The 16329-nt window shown below is 37.2% G+C and overlaps 3 protein-coding genes across 6 annotated transcripts in view; all 3 read right to left on the bottom strand.

Annotated features, from left to right (window-relative positions):
* The window catches only part of LOC113637559, a 65855-nt gene extending 62796 nt beyond the window's left edge, over positions 1-3059 (bottom strand). For 2 of the 3 annotated variants that reach the window (XM_027138242.2, XM_027138241.2), the window contains exon 1: positions 2905-3059. The gene's annotated coding sequence lies outside the window, so the exon portion shown is untranslated. The remainder of the gene's footprint in view (positions 1-2904) is intronic. The other variant, XM_027138240.2, reaches the window with a different exon arrangement.
* Positions 3060-4594: 1535 nt separating this feature from the next.
* Positions 4595-7846, bottom strand: LOC113637613 (heat shock factor protein 5-like). The gene is made up of 6 exons (XM_047818793.1): positions 7448-7846; positions 6727-7249; positions 6126-6320; positions 5408-5499; positions 5134-5238; positions 4595-4741 (listed from the first exon to the last, which is right to left on the bottom strand). Exons 2-6 carry the CDS (start codon positions 7247-7249, stop codon positions 4664-4666), a joined length of 993 nt encoding a protein of 330 aa, XP_047674749.1. The 5' UTR covers positions 7448-7846; the 3' UTR covers positions 4595-4663.
* A 743-nt stretch (positions 7847-8589) lies between these two features.
* Positions 8590-15088, bottom strand: si:ch211-117c19.1 (myogenesis-regulating glycosidase). 2 transcript variants are annotated; one of them, XM_047818791.1, is made up of 3 exons: positions 14958-15088; positions 11556-11956; positions 8590-11421 (listed from the first exon to the last, which is right to left on the bottom strand). In XM_047818791.1, exons 2-3 carry the CDS (start codon positions 11831-11833, stop codon positions 9630-9632), a joined length of 2070 nt encoding a protein of 689 aa, XP_047674747.1. In that variant the 5' UTR covers positions 11834-11956; positions 14958-15088; the 3' UTR covers positions 8590-9629. The 2 variants fall into 2 exon arrangements, with proteins under 2 accessions (XP_047674747.1, XP_026994352.1); XM_027138551.2 differs by lacking the exon at positions 14958-15088 and adding an exon at positions 14813-14925.
* Between the last annotated feature and the right edge of the window lie 1241 nt (positions 15089-16329).

The following is a 16329-nucleotide window of genomic DNA, read 5'->3' as shown; positions in this document are numbered from 1 at the left end:
TTGCCTTTTTGTTTTCGGGCAAGAGGCGAGTTCAGAAAGGGTGCTGGAGGAAAAGTTCAGCAGTGTAACGCAACTACTCCATCCATTAGTTGGGGAAAAGTGAAAAGCAAAAATCAATTTAAACTTGGAAAGGGGCAGCCTCTTTTTAGGAGCAAAGCCTATCAAACCTATTTAAATAATGCTGAAGAACATGGGATGGGAAGCAAATGTAAATGGACTGTGAGATTGCCTCAGCTCTAGAGATTGCCTGGATGTGTGTGGGGGGGCTTGGATTTATATGTTGCTTTTTCAAAAATCTGTGGTTTGTGGGAGAATAAGTGGCGAGGAAAGAGAGTGGAGAAAGCAGCAGGGAACAATTTCTTTTGCAGCCCGTTTTGATTCCACAGCTCATAAATGAAAATCAGATTTGAGCAGAGATGCAAGTCTGGAAATATTTGAAATTTGCTTAGGATGCTGCTGACTTCATTTTAAACGCCGAATCAACAAAAATCATATTCAACTGATAAAGAAGTTCTGTGCTAAATTGTGTCTTGATACAATTTTCTGAGATAAGAAAGAAAGAAAGAAAGAAAGAAAGAAAGAAGTTAAATATTAAATATTTATCTCATTAATAAGCTAGGTTTGTTAATGTTGCCATTTTAAGGTCATACATTTTTTTCAATGTAAATATTGTAAAACTTTGAGTACAAGATTAATATTAGTATTTATATTTTATTATTAATATTTCTGCTGCCTAATCTATTTCTACTTAATAAATAATTAGGAGGATCCCAGACATCTGGACCTTGGTTTTTTTTGCATGTTTTTTATTTTCCGTTCTACATCCAGTTGTCAATATGGAAATAGTGACATCTTCATACACTCACTGAAGCCTCTGTCAGCTTGAGGCCAAGAATCAGATCAGATTCCACCATGTTAAAGGATGGAGCAATTATTAAAATGCTTTTTGAGGAATCAGGAGACAAGAGGTAGGAGATTTGTAGAGAAAGGATACATGGGTGCTTACTATGTGAACGTAGTTTTTGTTCCTGAGTATATTTACTTAAACAAACAATGGGTACAAAATACTTGCATGCACATCAATTTATTTAAAAATGAAAATTAGGGCCCTTGAGCAAGGCCATTAACCCTAAACGGTTTCATTGTAGAAATGAGATCAAGATGTAATGTAATGTAATCAGTTTATTTATAAATGATTTTAAAAAAAAGGATGATAAGTAGAATCTAGGCTAAAATAGCATCTTTTCGTAAATTACACATTATAAAAATTTTACACGTGTGATATAGACATATACTGTAATAATGTGTAAAAATGGATCACAGTATGTATATGCAAATCTGTTAATAAAACTGAAAGATGTTGTGAATAAGAAAACATTAAAGTGGCTGAAAATATGTCTAGTCTTCCATTCTTCCCTATCCTTGTATCCTATTCTGGCATAGCTTTGGTGAGAAGAGGAGCTAAGAAACGGGGGAATTAAACAAGGAGGCTAAGTTACAGGAATAAGAAGCACCCCTTTGGTACTGATGGATCTTTCTGTTAGCTGGAAGGAAGCCTGAGGAGACACATGTTGGTGAAAGGAAGCTGTAATGGGTCTGTGATGCCACCTGGTGGTAGCAGTTTTCCACTTCAGAGCTGAATCTGAGCTGGTAATCTGTCACAGTTCAGGCAAACTGAGTCACATTTCACTCAGGACTGACAGATGGGTGTTGTGGAACTGCTCACAGGGTGGGTGAGGTAAAATAATAATAATAATAATAATAATAATAATAATAATAATAATAATAATAATAAATGTTGACGATGATGATAATGATGGTAATAATAATAATGATGATGATTATTATTGTTATTATTATTTTATGATGATATTATAATTAATGATAATAATAATAATAATAATAATAATAATAATAATAATAATGATAAAATAATAATGATGATGATGATGATGATAAAATAATAATGATGATGATGATGATAATGCATAATAAAATACATTAAACACACATAAATAAGGCCTGTAAGAATTACATATTGCAATCACTGACAAATATATTAAAAGAATTTCAAACAATATCACTATTATATGTTTCTATCACCAGCCTTATGTCTAATGCTACGTTCACAAATACAGTGACTCGACAGTGTTTGTAACTGGATGTGGGTTTGTAAAGTGACTATGAGTTTATTCCAAACCTGAATAAATACAACAACAAGCAAGACTATTAAAAATGTTGACATGGACCTGGTGCGTTCTGCTAATGAAAGGTTCGGGAATAAAATGTCTATTTCGCCAATGAAACAGGTCACAAGCCATCTCAGGATACAAAACAATCAACAAATAAACGATTTTAGCAAGTGATTTAAAGGTGAAAACGAGAAAACGTTTTTTGTTTTTTTTTTAATGTTTTTTCAATGCAGTTTTTTGTGGGGAACAACCGACGTGAATGAATGACGGTTTTATGAAGGTTGTCAAACACATTTCTTTAGATTTGTGTGGAGACATAATCAAATCTCATTCTCTCGCCCTTCCCAATATGGCGGATGTGTTGACGTACTCGAGTAGCTCGCGACGGCGGCTAACGCACCAGCTCCTGTTTGCATAAACTCTTTACACTAACAAACACAATTACATTCAGAGTTTATGAGATATTCCTTATAAACTAAGCTGCCCAGCAAGTGAACATCTCTATAAAATGTAAACTTACAGCTTTTAATTTGAACTTAGTTATGCAATAAACAATTTGAATAACATTTACTAGCTAAATATTTTAGCTGCAGTGATTGTTGCACGCGCTATTTCCGGGGGTTAAACTGTGTTTTTTTTTTTTTTGTTTGTTTGTTTTTTTGTGTGTGTTTTTATCGGTTTTGTGGTTTTTACATCATTATAGAGAACTTACGTTAAAGTTGTGCGTCTTGTTGCGGATGCTTCTGGTTGCTACCCAAATAAACCCACCTGCAGCTTTCAAAATAAAAGCTAAGGCTTTCTATAATTATTAAAACAGTATGAAATAATCAATCAGTGACTGCCGGAAGTTGATGGTTTTGTAAACATTACCTAATAAAGTGTTTTATTTATTTTATATTAAACAGAAAATTTGTCCATTACTCCAATTGGTTATTGATAAAGAATGTGACTTTGTTTATATGCCTCCTTTTTTCCCTCCCTTTTAAGTTGACAGAAATTCATTTTAAAGACACGTAGGTTATAAATGTGTTTTCTGAAGAAATGTGTGACAGTAGGCCTGTAATTAGCATGCACTTCTGGTTATATTCCATGGTAAAGACTGGAGTGTGTTACAAAATTTGTATTTAGAAAAAAATCCATGTTAATAATTGCTTTGATGTCAGCCTCATTAAAATTAACACAAAAAATCCATGTTTGTTATTAAATGAGAAATAACCTGTGATGTAAGGAACAAAATTATACAACTTGATGATATCAATACAACTTGAATATCAATTGTGAAACAGCAACGCAGCAAAATCTGGCTCCTTTTATCAATGCTGGCTCCTTTAACAGCACTGTGTTTGGATTGTATTACACCCTGTTTCTAGGTCACCTTGTACAAAAGCATCTGCCAAATAAATAAAAGTGGTATATACCACTGCTCTTCTTAGGAGAAAAATAACATACAAATATTGTCCAAATGAGTCTTAGCAAAGATTGTCCTGCGTGCCTGGGTCTCTGGTGTTCCTGTGGTTTTATATTTATATATTAAGATCTAGGTTCGTCTGGACATCCTCCAGTTCAAAGGCATGTGTACTCCACTCTCTCACTCTCACTCACTCATTTTCTACCGCTTTATCACGGGGATAGGCCTGTGCCTATCATCGTGTGTCATCGGGCATCGAGGCAGGATACACCCTGGACAGAGTGCCAACCCATCGCAGGGCACACACACACACTCTCATTCACTCACACACTACGGACAATTTTCCAGAGATGCCAATCAACCTTCCATGCATGTCTTTGGACTGGGGGAGGAAACCGGAGTACCCGGAGGAAACCCCCGAGGCACATGGAGAACATGCAAACTCCGCACACACAAGGCGGAGGCGGGAATCGAACCCCGACCCTGGAGGTGTGAGGCAAACGTGCTACCCACTAAGCCACCGTGCTCCCCATGTGTACTCCAAAGACAAGCTAATTGGAATCTCTAAATGATCGGTATGGGTGTGTGAGCATGTTCTGTGTCCCCTGGGATAGACTCAAGGCTCCCTGTGACACTGTATAGGATAAGCAGTACAGAAAATGGATGGATGGATGTTACTTTGTTTTGCTAATGTTTTATTACTATTACTGAGTTGTATGTATTTAATAAAATTACTTAGCTAATTACTTAATTAATAAATAAACTTTTTTTTATTATATTAATAAACTTTTTGTATGGTTTTGTATGAGTGCATATACTACAGCGCTGTTTAGTTCTTGAATCTGATGGGTCAGAAGATTAGTTCATCAGTAAGTAATCTGTCATGGGAAATTCTTCAGGACTGTAATGACACCATATACTGTACAATTCCCACTCCAGCCTGCTGAATACTAGCACTTCCTGATCTCATCATGCACAAAGAAAAAAACAAGAGTTTGCAACAGGAAAGACTTTAATGAAACATAGCTCATTTGTGATTCAGTATTTCAACAAGTTGATGCTTCTAATCTCTACATTCAGGACGCTCCTCAAGCTGACTTTCGATGTGACTGGTCACATTTTCTTTGACATCAGCAGCAGCCTGAATAAAGAGAAAACACCAACCCAAATACTTAGCATTGCACTGAACATATTGTAAAGTCAAATGCAGCAGCATACAAAGAAATCCAGTGTCTATGGATTACGAGTTGGAAAAGTGTTTACAAATGTTGAAATTCAGCATTGGCCAAAAATCTTGTGGGTATTAAAAGACAGCAAGGCGTAACAGTGTGTCACAGTGTGTCTGCAACATTGGAGATGATTTCTGGTGTGTGTCATATGAAAAGGAGAGATTTAAACCATTGGTTCTTGGGCTATGTAAATATCTTGGTGCTGGATTGAGACATATACTTTACAGTACTACAGCAGCACTGACTAAAATGTAAACACAGACATACATTCAGTTGTTCTTGACGGAGAATCATCTAATCTTACCTGCACTTCATCTTTGACTTTGAATACAATATCTAGGTTCATTCTTGTGTCACTCTTCGTGGAATCTGTTATGTCACCTGTTTTCCGGTAGCCGACCGAGTAGTCCTGAAGAATGAGTCGAGAAATTCATATTAATATTATTTACACACCAGGGTTTAACATATCAGCATTCCTATCATACTCTACCATCAAATCTAAATGTGGCTACACAGCTAAAATGATACCATTGACCATTTCTATTGATCGATATATATAAACTTAGAAAAGAACTCACAGGGTAATAGCAATAAGAAGAGTAGGAAGCAGTTGGTTGTACAGAGTAAGGCACTTGTAAATCCAAGAAGTCTGGTTGATAGCTCTGATATGCTAAAAAGAAAACACATTAACAACACATCAGTAATACATATCAAGAATATTCTGAAATGATGATATAAAACAATACAGCCAATGCTGAGACTATGCAGCATTCTTTGCCTACTACTAAATCATTTGTAGAGATTTTTCAAGCTCTACTGTATAGTTGAAAACTGTCATTTTTTTATGGATTTTTTTGTCACTTACAAATAACCTAGAAGATATGTAAATTAATGAAAACATGATAGACCATGGTTTGATAAAAAGATATTTTAAATGGACATCAAAGATAAATTAAAAAGATATAATCTATCTGTTATATGAGTTGGCTGAATGAAGCTTCCATTACTTGATCAGTATCAATCAAGTTCATAATGCTTTACACACAAGCCAAACGTATCGTCAAGCACGAGAGGGCACTAATTACTCAAGCCATGTTAAAAGTGACGGTTTGCGAGGCATTGTGGGATTTCATGCTTTATAAATAAGTATCAATCATGTTCCAAAAAAGGGTTTGTGGAGTTTGGAGTGTATTTAAATCTGAGGAATGCAATGTGTGCTTTTTACAGCATTTATAAAAATAGCTTAAGCTCACAACTATTACAGAAAAAAACCAAAATGTGTTACAGCATCATCACCTGGTGTGTAAAACCTGTACTGTGAGGGATGAGGCAGGATGCTCTGCTGTACGAGCATGGAGCTGGAGGGATGTGAACACGGCACATCGTTGTGTAACTCAGAAACAGGCACATGTTCATTTGTATACAAAGCTACTGGAGAAAGACACCTGCGATGCGGGTAAGGAGTTCCCTGATGTCCAACCAAGACTGAACCTGAAGAGATAGAGAAAAGTCTGACATTAGTAAAGTAAAAATGCAGATGATGATTGAGGCCACAAAGTTAGCTAGCTAGTGCCGTATTTTCTCTTTTTTTCTGCAAACACCTATATATGACTAATCTTTTTCAAGGTTACTGAATTTCCTCATCCAGTCCTTCAAAGAAACTGGGATAATAAAGTTTCAAGATTTAAAGCATTTTTACAGTGGCCTAAAAATCTGGGTTTCCTCTAGGTTTCAAATTTAACATAGAAAGTAACTGGATTGGTTACATTAAAATGTCAGTAGGTGTGTGTGTGCGTGTGTGTGTGTACACAGTGCCTGCCATTGAACGAATAAACGAAGGAATGAAAACATTCTGTTCTGTCTATTCCTTTTATCTACTTGTTGAAATTCTACCAACCCTCTCTCATCCCAGCAGAGTTTTCTTGGGGTGAAATAAACATCGCACGATGGAAACGTTTTGGTGATCTGCTGGTCAGCGGTATCCCAGCATGAAGCTTGGCCTTGTTGACAGGAGTGAGTCTCTTTAGTCTGACTACAAGCTCTGGCTTTTCCCGTTTGAAATTCGGGTTACAGAAGTGGTGCAGTTGGGCCATGTCGAAGCTGCCAAGTTGCTGCCCAGAGATGTTACGGTTTTGAGGCAATTTTCTGAATCCATAAAGATTCAGCTGGCGAATGAAACTGGTGAAGTGCGTCGTTTTGAAGTACGCATTTATCTTCCTAGTCTGGGACATCAGCACTTCAGCATTGAAGGCTTCCTCGTATATAAGAATCCCTTCTCCATTGGCATCCCAGCAGACTGAGCAAACTTCAGGATCGTTGACCAAATGCCACAATTTGCCAGGGAAGTTGCTGAGGTTGTTCAACGAACTGAAACAGGTTTCTTTGATTTCCGCACCAGCTAAAGAATCCATCCTAGACATCTGAGTGAAGAATGGAGATCAGCTGTAGTTATTTATTCATCTAGAAATGTTACAAACTACAAGAATGATAGATCATAACAGATGTTCTCTAGCACTAAACACAAATTATTGTTTTTCAAATAAAAACAAACCCAAAAGGCTATTTCTGTAGGAATTAAACGATCAAGTTTAAGCTATTTCTAATTTTTGAGAACATACACCTGCTATTTGGTTTCGTTTGTGAGATATTTGTCCTATTGTAGTTTTTTTAAATCGTCAAACGTCTTCGTGAACCGTTACGAATTCACTTCGGCTTCGAATCATTTAAACGAGTTGTTTCTTCCCAATCACGCGCGCCGTCATTAACATATTTATGAATATTTCATGAGCTCGCGTCGGATTTATCCAATCAGAGTAAAACGAGCCTTTGAATTTGAACAATTACAAGTAAAGTCCAGCTGCGTACTGAAGGTTTTTATAGAGATTTATAAATAGGTAAGTTCATAAACTATGACAAAATGTGGGAATATGTAGCTTCATTAGCGAAAATAAACAAACAAACAAACAAACAAATAAGTAAAAATGACGCTCTAAACTCTGAGGGGGCGGGGTGACGTCAACAACAGACTATTATTGACCTGTAAACCCTGAGGGAGCGGGGTGACGTATACACCTGACCATTATTGGCCTGTAAACCCTGAGGGGGCGGGGAGACGTCTACAACAGACCATTATTGGCTGATGATTGGTTAATCATCTCAAGCTTCTCCTTTTGCTCGAATCCTATGTTATAGACTGAGATATGGTTGATTGACCTGTAGGGGCAATCTATTGCCGTTTGACTTGGTTTAAATACAGCAAAAAAGATGTTAGTAGTACATATAATCCTCCTGTGAAATGTGTGTATATTGTTTGCTGCTGGTTCCTCCTGAGTAAATTTCCTCATCTTGACCAGATCTGTCTCTCTCAAGTTATTACACTTATAAACCCATTATATGATTACATAGCTTTTTGGTGCTGTAAATGTCATACTATGCCTGGGTCATTATCTTATATGCTTAGAGAATAAGACTGGAATTTGAGGTGGATTCATTCCTTTTTACTGCAAATACTGCAGTTTTATTACAAATTCCATCAAAACAATGCTTCATGCTTGGAGTAATGATAATGCACATGACCTCCGGTGCACACAAGAAGCCTTTATATACAGCGAGACAATTTGTCATGGTGAAGCCTTTTCTGGAAACGCCAAGGTACTGTTAGCAAACAAGCACAGGAACAGACCATGATGCCTTGAGTTGTGATGCATTTACATTGCCACCTCATGAATAATTAAAAAAAACAAAAAGAAACTTAAAAGCATAGTCTTAAAAATGAGATTTATTTGCAGCCAGTCAACAATAAATAGACTTGACAACTTTCCATTTTAAATCTAACAGGCAAGACTTGTTGTGTTTTGTTACATTTGATGCTTTGATTATCTCTTGCTGTATTAATAAAATGGAAAGTAATTTAATTCACAGTATCAGTGCAATACAGACAAAAATAAAATCAAACTTTTTTGATTTGGCTTCAAAGCCGCTTCAGATTTATTATAAATAAATAAATCTTATTGCCCTGTTCATTTTAAATTATTAAAGCAACTGAAGGCAAACAGCTCACAGAGAACAGTATCTGCAATTAATTAATAATCAGCAGGAGAAGAAAAATAATTTGAAGACAAACACTTATTTACATATTAGAGCCATACTGTAGATCATATAACGTGTTTAATGCGGTTGCTGGATGCTGGCATGGTCAGTAGTTTTTAATGCATTTTTAAGGACACAAAAAAAGAACAGACCAAAATGCATTGTTGTTTCCTACCAAGGTTCAATGTTTCCTTTTGTGCTTTCTTTTTTAACGCATTTGCTGTCAAACTAAGTAGCAGTTCGTAATCATATATAAAACTCCCAGTGTGTCACTACAACAATTACGCTTCCTCTGATGGAATGTGGTCAAGTTAGATTGGTTACATTTGTCCCACTCCCTTTGGTAGATTCCTTTGTAATACCTATTACCGAATACCTGTTAATACATTTCCTCCATTCGAGAAGTGTTGAGAACATGTCACTGACATTCTATGTTAAAAGTCCAAAAGCCAATGCATATATTTCTCTTAACAAGTAAAATCAGAAATGGTATCTTCTACCTTCTTAGAATCCATATCGAAATATTTCTGTTGATAATGAATATTTTTTTGGAAAACATTCAAATGTAATATTACGTATGCTGGTTACAGTGACATTGCAATTACAAGGCACATGAATGTAAGAAACAAATTGTGCGTGAATGCTTGATCGATGGAACTACAATAGACATTCGAGTCTGTTGTGTGCAAACATTTCCCTTATCAGTGAATATCATCCTGACCACACAAAGTAGGCAATCTCATCCAAGTCCACAGGGTAGTCAGTTAGATGTACTGGCCCTTTCTCAAAATGTTCACCCTTATAGCTTCTCCATCTGCCAGCTGGGAGGTAAATATCTCTCTCCTGCTTGCCTGGCTCAAGAACTGGTGCTACCATAAGGTCATCCCCTATGAGAAACTGTGAATCGATTTTGTAAGCAGCTTCGTCACCTGTGGCAATCCACCACAAAGGGCGAATAATAGGATCGCCAGTATCTAACACTTCCCCAGCAAGTTCGAGCACTCGAGGAGCCACCAGGGTCTCATGAAGCTTTGTAAACTTCCTAGCAATCTCTACAACCTCATCGTCATACAGCCATGGTGGGATTGAGAACTCCATAGCTGGCATGAATGCTAGTAGCTCCAGCCAGCGGATGTAGAGCTCCCGGTCAGGGAGTCCACCATTTCCTTCAGTGCGGTTTGGGTAAGCATTTCCACCAATCATATCTGGGAGAACAAACTGATAACCTAGAATGCTAACAGTTAGCACAGTAGGGATGATCGACTTGAGCCCCAAGTCGTAGCCCCAGACCGAATCACGGTCAGTGATCCGGAAGAAGCAGGAGATGTTCTGAGATTGATACCCAGCACGCAGTTCAGCACGATCGTTGAATGGGATTGCCATCTCACTGTAACGGCGAGTGAATACGCTGGGATCATGCAGACGTGTGAAGGTTCTAAATTTTTGGGGAAGGTAGCTGGTTTCCCCAGCATCAAACTTAAAGGAAGCTATTGAGTATTTGTTCTTTAAGGCACGGAGGTGTGAGGCGTACCACTCACGGGTTTCTGGATTGGTGAAATCCAGAATGCCACCAATACCATTCCACCACCGGATCAGGGCAGGTAACTCGCCAGTAGGTTCTCGCACAAAAAGCCCTCTTTCCACTCCAACTCCAAAGTTAGTGGAGTTGTAATTCACAAAAGGATGGGTCCAGAGCGTGACTTCAAACTTGTCCTTTCGAAGTTTCTCAAACATATAGGTTGCATTAGGGAACTTGACTGGATCAAACTCAAACTCTCCATAGCCTCTGGTATATCGATCATCCAGCTCCAGATGGCTGCAGTTGAAGCCATGTGCTTGAATCTTAGATGCGTAGGCCATCAGCTTCTCCTGGTTTACTTCAGTCTTGTGCAAGGCCCATGTAGACCAAATTGGCCATCTAAAAACTGCCTCTGAAGGAACTTTATTGGGTTTGTTAAAATAACGACGGACCATGTATTTATGTATGGAAGTCACATCAGACCCAACACAAACACGATAGCTCAGCTCAGAGAGGACAGGCTGTGCATTGTCTGGCTTATACGGAGTGTTGTCATACCGTGCTTGGAATCTCATCATCTTACTGTTCTCATCCCAGCCAAGATGAAAAGGGACGGAGTCATTGATTTTGATAGCGGTTGCATTGGAGGAGAGCCAGTAACGCTCCAGGATGCCCCCGAAGTCTGGCTGATTGGAATTGACATCACTAGTAATGAAAGGTTTGGGTTCCTGGTTTCCTGCAAAAACAATTGGCCAGTGCTGGGACCAGGACTCTGCTCCACCATACCAGTGAGAGCCACTGTAGGCCATGGCATGTTCTACAGCACGGTATGCATCGAGCTCCTCCCAGCGCACACGGTAACACATCACTGTATCCTTGGGTCTCACAGTTTCGATGAAGAAATTAAGCTTTCCTGCCATAGATCGGCTGCAACTGAGAATTGTGCCTTCTTTGGAGCAAGAGTCCAGATCAAGGGAACCTGACCTGAAATAAACAAGAAAAAGACCATAACATTTATTATTAGCATTCAGGGTTTCAGGATTATTAGCTTTAGTATAATCACCACTGAGCAGTATTTGTGCTTTCAACGATCTAGAACCAAGTGAGTTATGATGTACCTGAATGCCATTTGGAAGATGATGGCTCCAACTTGGTTGCGAATGACAAAGCCATCTTTGTTGAGGTCTAGCAGTTCAGTCTTTAGTAGATCTGCCTTCTGGAGAGACACAGAATAATAGCACCAAGCTACCACAGCTGCTATGACTAGCACGGCCCCAAACAAGCTGGACACAATCAGGCGACGACCTCGCCGATCTACTCTTTTCTTTGGGGAGGTGTATTCACGCATGCCACTGATGCCAATATCTCCCACTGTCGCTGGTACGATTTGGTACATCTTTGTAACCTCCAGGAGACACTCTGAGCATTCAGTAAAAAGCTTTTCTTCATCTGACTGAGTGGATGTGCAGGAATGTACTGCTTATTACTTGTTAACACCTTTCTGTTTCACATGCACAGTCTGGAAAAAATAAGAGCAATAAATTAGAAGTAAATATTAACCCACTGTTCTGTTTAGTGTTAATAAAAACCTGTATTTTAACAAATGTACTCTATGTAACAATATACCAAGATAAATGCATTCACAGGGACTTAATCTAACCTAATAATAAACAAAGAAGAAAACCTAAATCATTTATATGGTAAAGCTTTCTGCAAGATGTTTATTTATATACTCGAGTCTCAAGTGTCACAGCTTTGTAACACAGCTTTTCACCATTGGAGAATTTTCAGGACTTTGCTGAATCCCTTTCAGTTTCTCAGTAATATGTCTAGCTATGCTGTCTATCTTTACATATCACGAGTTTTCATACAAACACACCAACACACACACACACACACACACACACACACACACACACACACACACACACACACACATCTCCTTTTGGTTTTGTGTTTTTTTATCCTAAATTGCATTTCTTTTTATGCTTATATACCGGGGAGATGCAAAAGGCATTTTACTGCATGTCGTACCCTGTATGTATGTGACAAATAAAATTTCAATCGATTTAATATGAGAGAGTGAGAGAGATTGTGAGAGAGAGATTGTGAGAGAGATTGTGTGAGAGAGATTATGAAAGAGAGAGATTGTGAGAGATTGTGAGAGAGATTGTGAGAGAGATTGTGAGAGAGATTGTGAGAGAGATTGTGAGAGAGATTGTGAATGCCTCAAAATATTAAAGAAGAACTAAAGAACAACTGAAGCTCATGATGTCTACTGTACTGAAGAATGTATTTGAAATTGCTCAAGACAAAACAGATTAAGGAATGAATGAAAGCCCGAGTGTTGCTATCAGATCTTTTCAGCTACATTCATATCCACTACATTTAATCATGATCTTGATTATTTTGTTAGATGCTGCTCTGCCAAGCACTCTTTTTCACTTTCTGTCTGCACAAATGAATTCAATTTAAAATGTGTTTAACATTTTTTTATCTTTAAGAAAAAGAGAGAAAGAAGACAGGTCAGTAAATGAAGGACCGATTTTAGCTTTTACAACAGGAACCATCATGTAAATTATAAACGGGGGGGAAAGTATGAAGTGTTTTACACTAATAAACTGAAAATTATAATTGTTGAAATAAACATGCTATAGTTTAAGTAAAAAAACTGTTGTGTATTAGTTTTCCATAACAGCATGCCCTGCTGTGTTTTATTCTTTACATACTACTCATGACTATAGATTATTTTATTTATATTAAATTGAATAATCTTAATAAAGAAATGTGCAGAAGGAAACTCCTGATCAGTTCTAAAGCTTGTATTTGCAAAGCTTTTATAGTAGCAGAAGGGACATTTGGGGCATGAATTAAGCAATGTTGTTTCTAACACAGTCCCTTGATGAAGACTCATTGATTTTTATCGACCTGTGCCACAAACCACTTTCAGGCAGACTGAAAGTTAGACGAGAAACAGCTTCAGAAAGATCACAGAGAACTATAAACAGCTTTCTATGTACTGGATCATTCTAAAGTCTATAAATAATGTATATGTGGATTTTTGGAAAGGTTATTGGTCAGTTTACGAAACCCTTAGCATCATTTTCCATCTACTCAGCAAAAAAAAACGTTTGCATCAGCAAGTTCCCCAGTTACAAGTGTCCTAATTTTTTGAAGCCACTCATTTTAGCCTTAGATAACGAGTGTTTATCTGCGGGCTTTTATCATAGCCTGTCTGATAAACAGAAGAAACTTGAAATGCCGCAACAACCATAAACATTACAAATATCAAGTTAACATTTCACAGTGGCCTTTTTTGTTTGTACGGTACATTATATTTGTACAGACCCAAGTCATCATTAAATCAACATAAATCACATTAAACATACAGTAGGAATCTTAAGCTAATGCTTAATCTTAACGCTAAAATAACACCATTTTTATGGTGAGGAAGAGACTAAATAATGACAGTTTGAAAATAATTAAACATGTATATTGCTTCATTCCTGTATGGGATAAAGCAGTGAATTCACAGCAGCTGTGTTTACACTGACAAACAATTCAATTTTGTTTTAACTGGCACAGATATTGTCACATACATGTAAACAACTCAGACATGCTTTTATTCCACATCGGATATAAGCCGTAAACAATTGTGGTTCTAAATCTGAACGGAACATTTGATTCCATCTAAAACACAAATCCTTTTCGTTCTGAAATGAACTGGACAGCTATGTGGCAGGTTTAAACAAATCAGCCAAAACAAACGATTTAACACACAAACGGATGAATCGTGGAAGGTGGTTTGTGGAAAGTCAGTGTACAATCATTTCAAAAACAACTCCATGTAGCTACACAAACTACAAGACACACATTTACAAGAAACTCTTAATAAATTCCTTCGATTTTTTTTTAAACCTAAATGATTACAGTGATACAAAGTTGTACTAGTGCACTTTGTAAGGAGATTGATATAAAAGAAAAAACTGATAAGTATCTGATTATGTTTACATGTTTAAACAGGCTAAACAGAGTAAACAGAGTAAACACACACACACACACATATATATATACGTATATATATATATAAAATGATATAGGAGTTCTGTGTTAAAATATCAGTGTTTTAGACTTTCTAACTACAAAGGAGACAATAATCACATTAACACTCATCTGTAGCTGTAAAAACTTTGTTCCTTTCGTTTTGTTAATAATTTACAGAAACACTTTAAACTCCGTCAGCAGCCAGAACACAGCTGTAGGAAATGAACACCGTTAACTGTTTACCTGTAGACTCACACACATCACTGCCATATATTAGTGTTACAGATATCATTACAAACACATTTGAAACAAACATCTGCTTGATATTTACACGTGAAGCGGCCAGTAGTTGTTCTACCGCGTAGCCCGACAGAATTATCGAACATATTCACAACAAATATGCATCTAATCTACACAAACAGACTGGACTGATTCCGATATATTCCCAATAACAAATGATTTATTTGGCACTTACTTTTGTCACCTGATGTGGAACAGCTGCAGCAGCTCGAGCTCACTGAGAGAGTCACAGGTCTCTATGTGAGTTTCAGAAACCTCACGTGACCTGTGGAGTTGTTTCCGGGTGCATTGTGGGAACGGTAGTGTCACAAAGCAACGAAAATGTCGGCCGTGTAGATAGATAGCATGAACTTTATTGTCATTGCATAGTACAGATACACAGCAACGACTTGCAGTTTGGCATCTACCAGAAGTGCAAAGAGTAGCAAAAGTGCAAATAGACAAGTGCAGATAAATTAACAGCATGTAACAACATGTAATATATGTTTAGGTATATATATATAGTACAGACCAAAAGTTTGGACACACCTTTCACTCATTCAAAGAGTTTTCTTTATTTTCATGACTATAAAAATTGTAGATTCACACTGAAGGCATCAAAACTATGAATTAACACATGTGGAATTATATACGTGCATAACAAAAAGTGTGAAACAACTGAAGATGTGTCATATTCTAGGTTCTTCAAAGTAGCCACCTTTTGCTTTGATTACTGCTTTGCACACTCTTGGCATTCTCTTGATGAGCTTCAAAAGGTAGTCACCTGAAATGGTCTTCCAACAGTCTTGAAGGAGTTCCCAGAGATGCTTAGCACTTGTTGGCCCTTTTGCCTTCACTCTGCGGTCCAGCTCACCCCAAACCATCTCGATTGGGTTCAGGTCCAGTGACTGTGGAGGCCAGGTCATCTGGCGCAGCACCCCATCACCCTCCTTCATGGTCAAATAGCCCTTACACAGCCTGGAGGTGTGTTTGGGGTCATTGTCCTGTTGAAAAGGTGGTGTGTCCAAACTTTTGGTCTGTACTATAGGCAAATCTATATATAGACAAATATACAAATATACTATAGGCAAATATATATATATATATATATATATATATATATATATATATATATATATATATATATATATATATATATAGAGAGAGAGAGAGAGAGAGAGAGAGAGAGAGAGAGAGATACATGAATGTGAAATATTAGGCAGAATGTACAGTAAGGTATATATAGAATATAGATACACATAAGTAAAATAGTGATGTATGTAAGTCACAATATGTGTAGAGATTGAGGAGTATAAGAAATACAAAACATAATGTGGACATTGTATGCATAATTGTACAGAAGTTATATACAGTATTTTTCAAACTTAATGTCATAATTAATAATATGAAAGTGTTATATCATGATTATTGTTCCTGTTTTCATGCTAGTGACATATGTATGTAATAAAACCATGTGTGACCTCGACTAATAACACAGGAACGTGATCATTAGTAAGGGAAACTTTAAATCATGGACATGCCTGAGGCTTGGGAAATAGATAAATAAAT

Source organism: Tachysurus fulvidraco, chromosome 9 (assembly GCF_022655615.1).
Source record: "Tachysurus fulvidraco isolate hzauxx_2018 chromosome 9, HZAU_PFXX_2.0, whole genome shotgun sequence".
Lineage (NCBI taxonomy): Eukaryota > Metazoa > Chordata > Actinopteri > Siluriformes > Bagridae > Tachysurus > Tachysurus fulvidraco.
The sequence above is the reverse complement of the archived record's forward strand: the minus strand, read 5'-3'. Positions and strand labels throughout refer to the sequence as shown.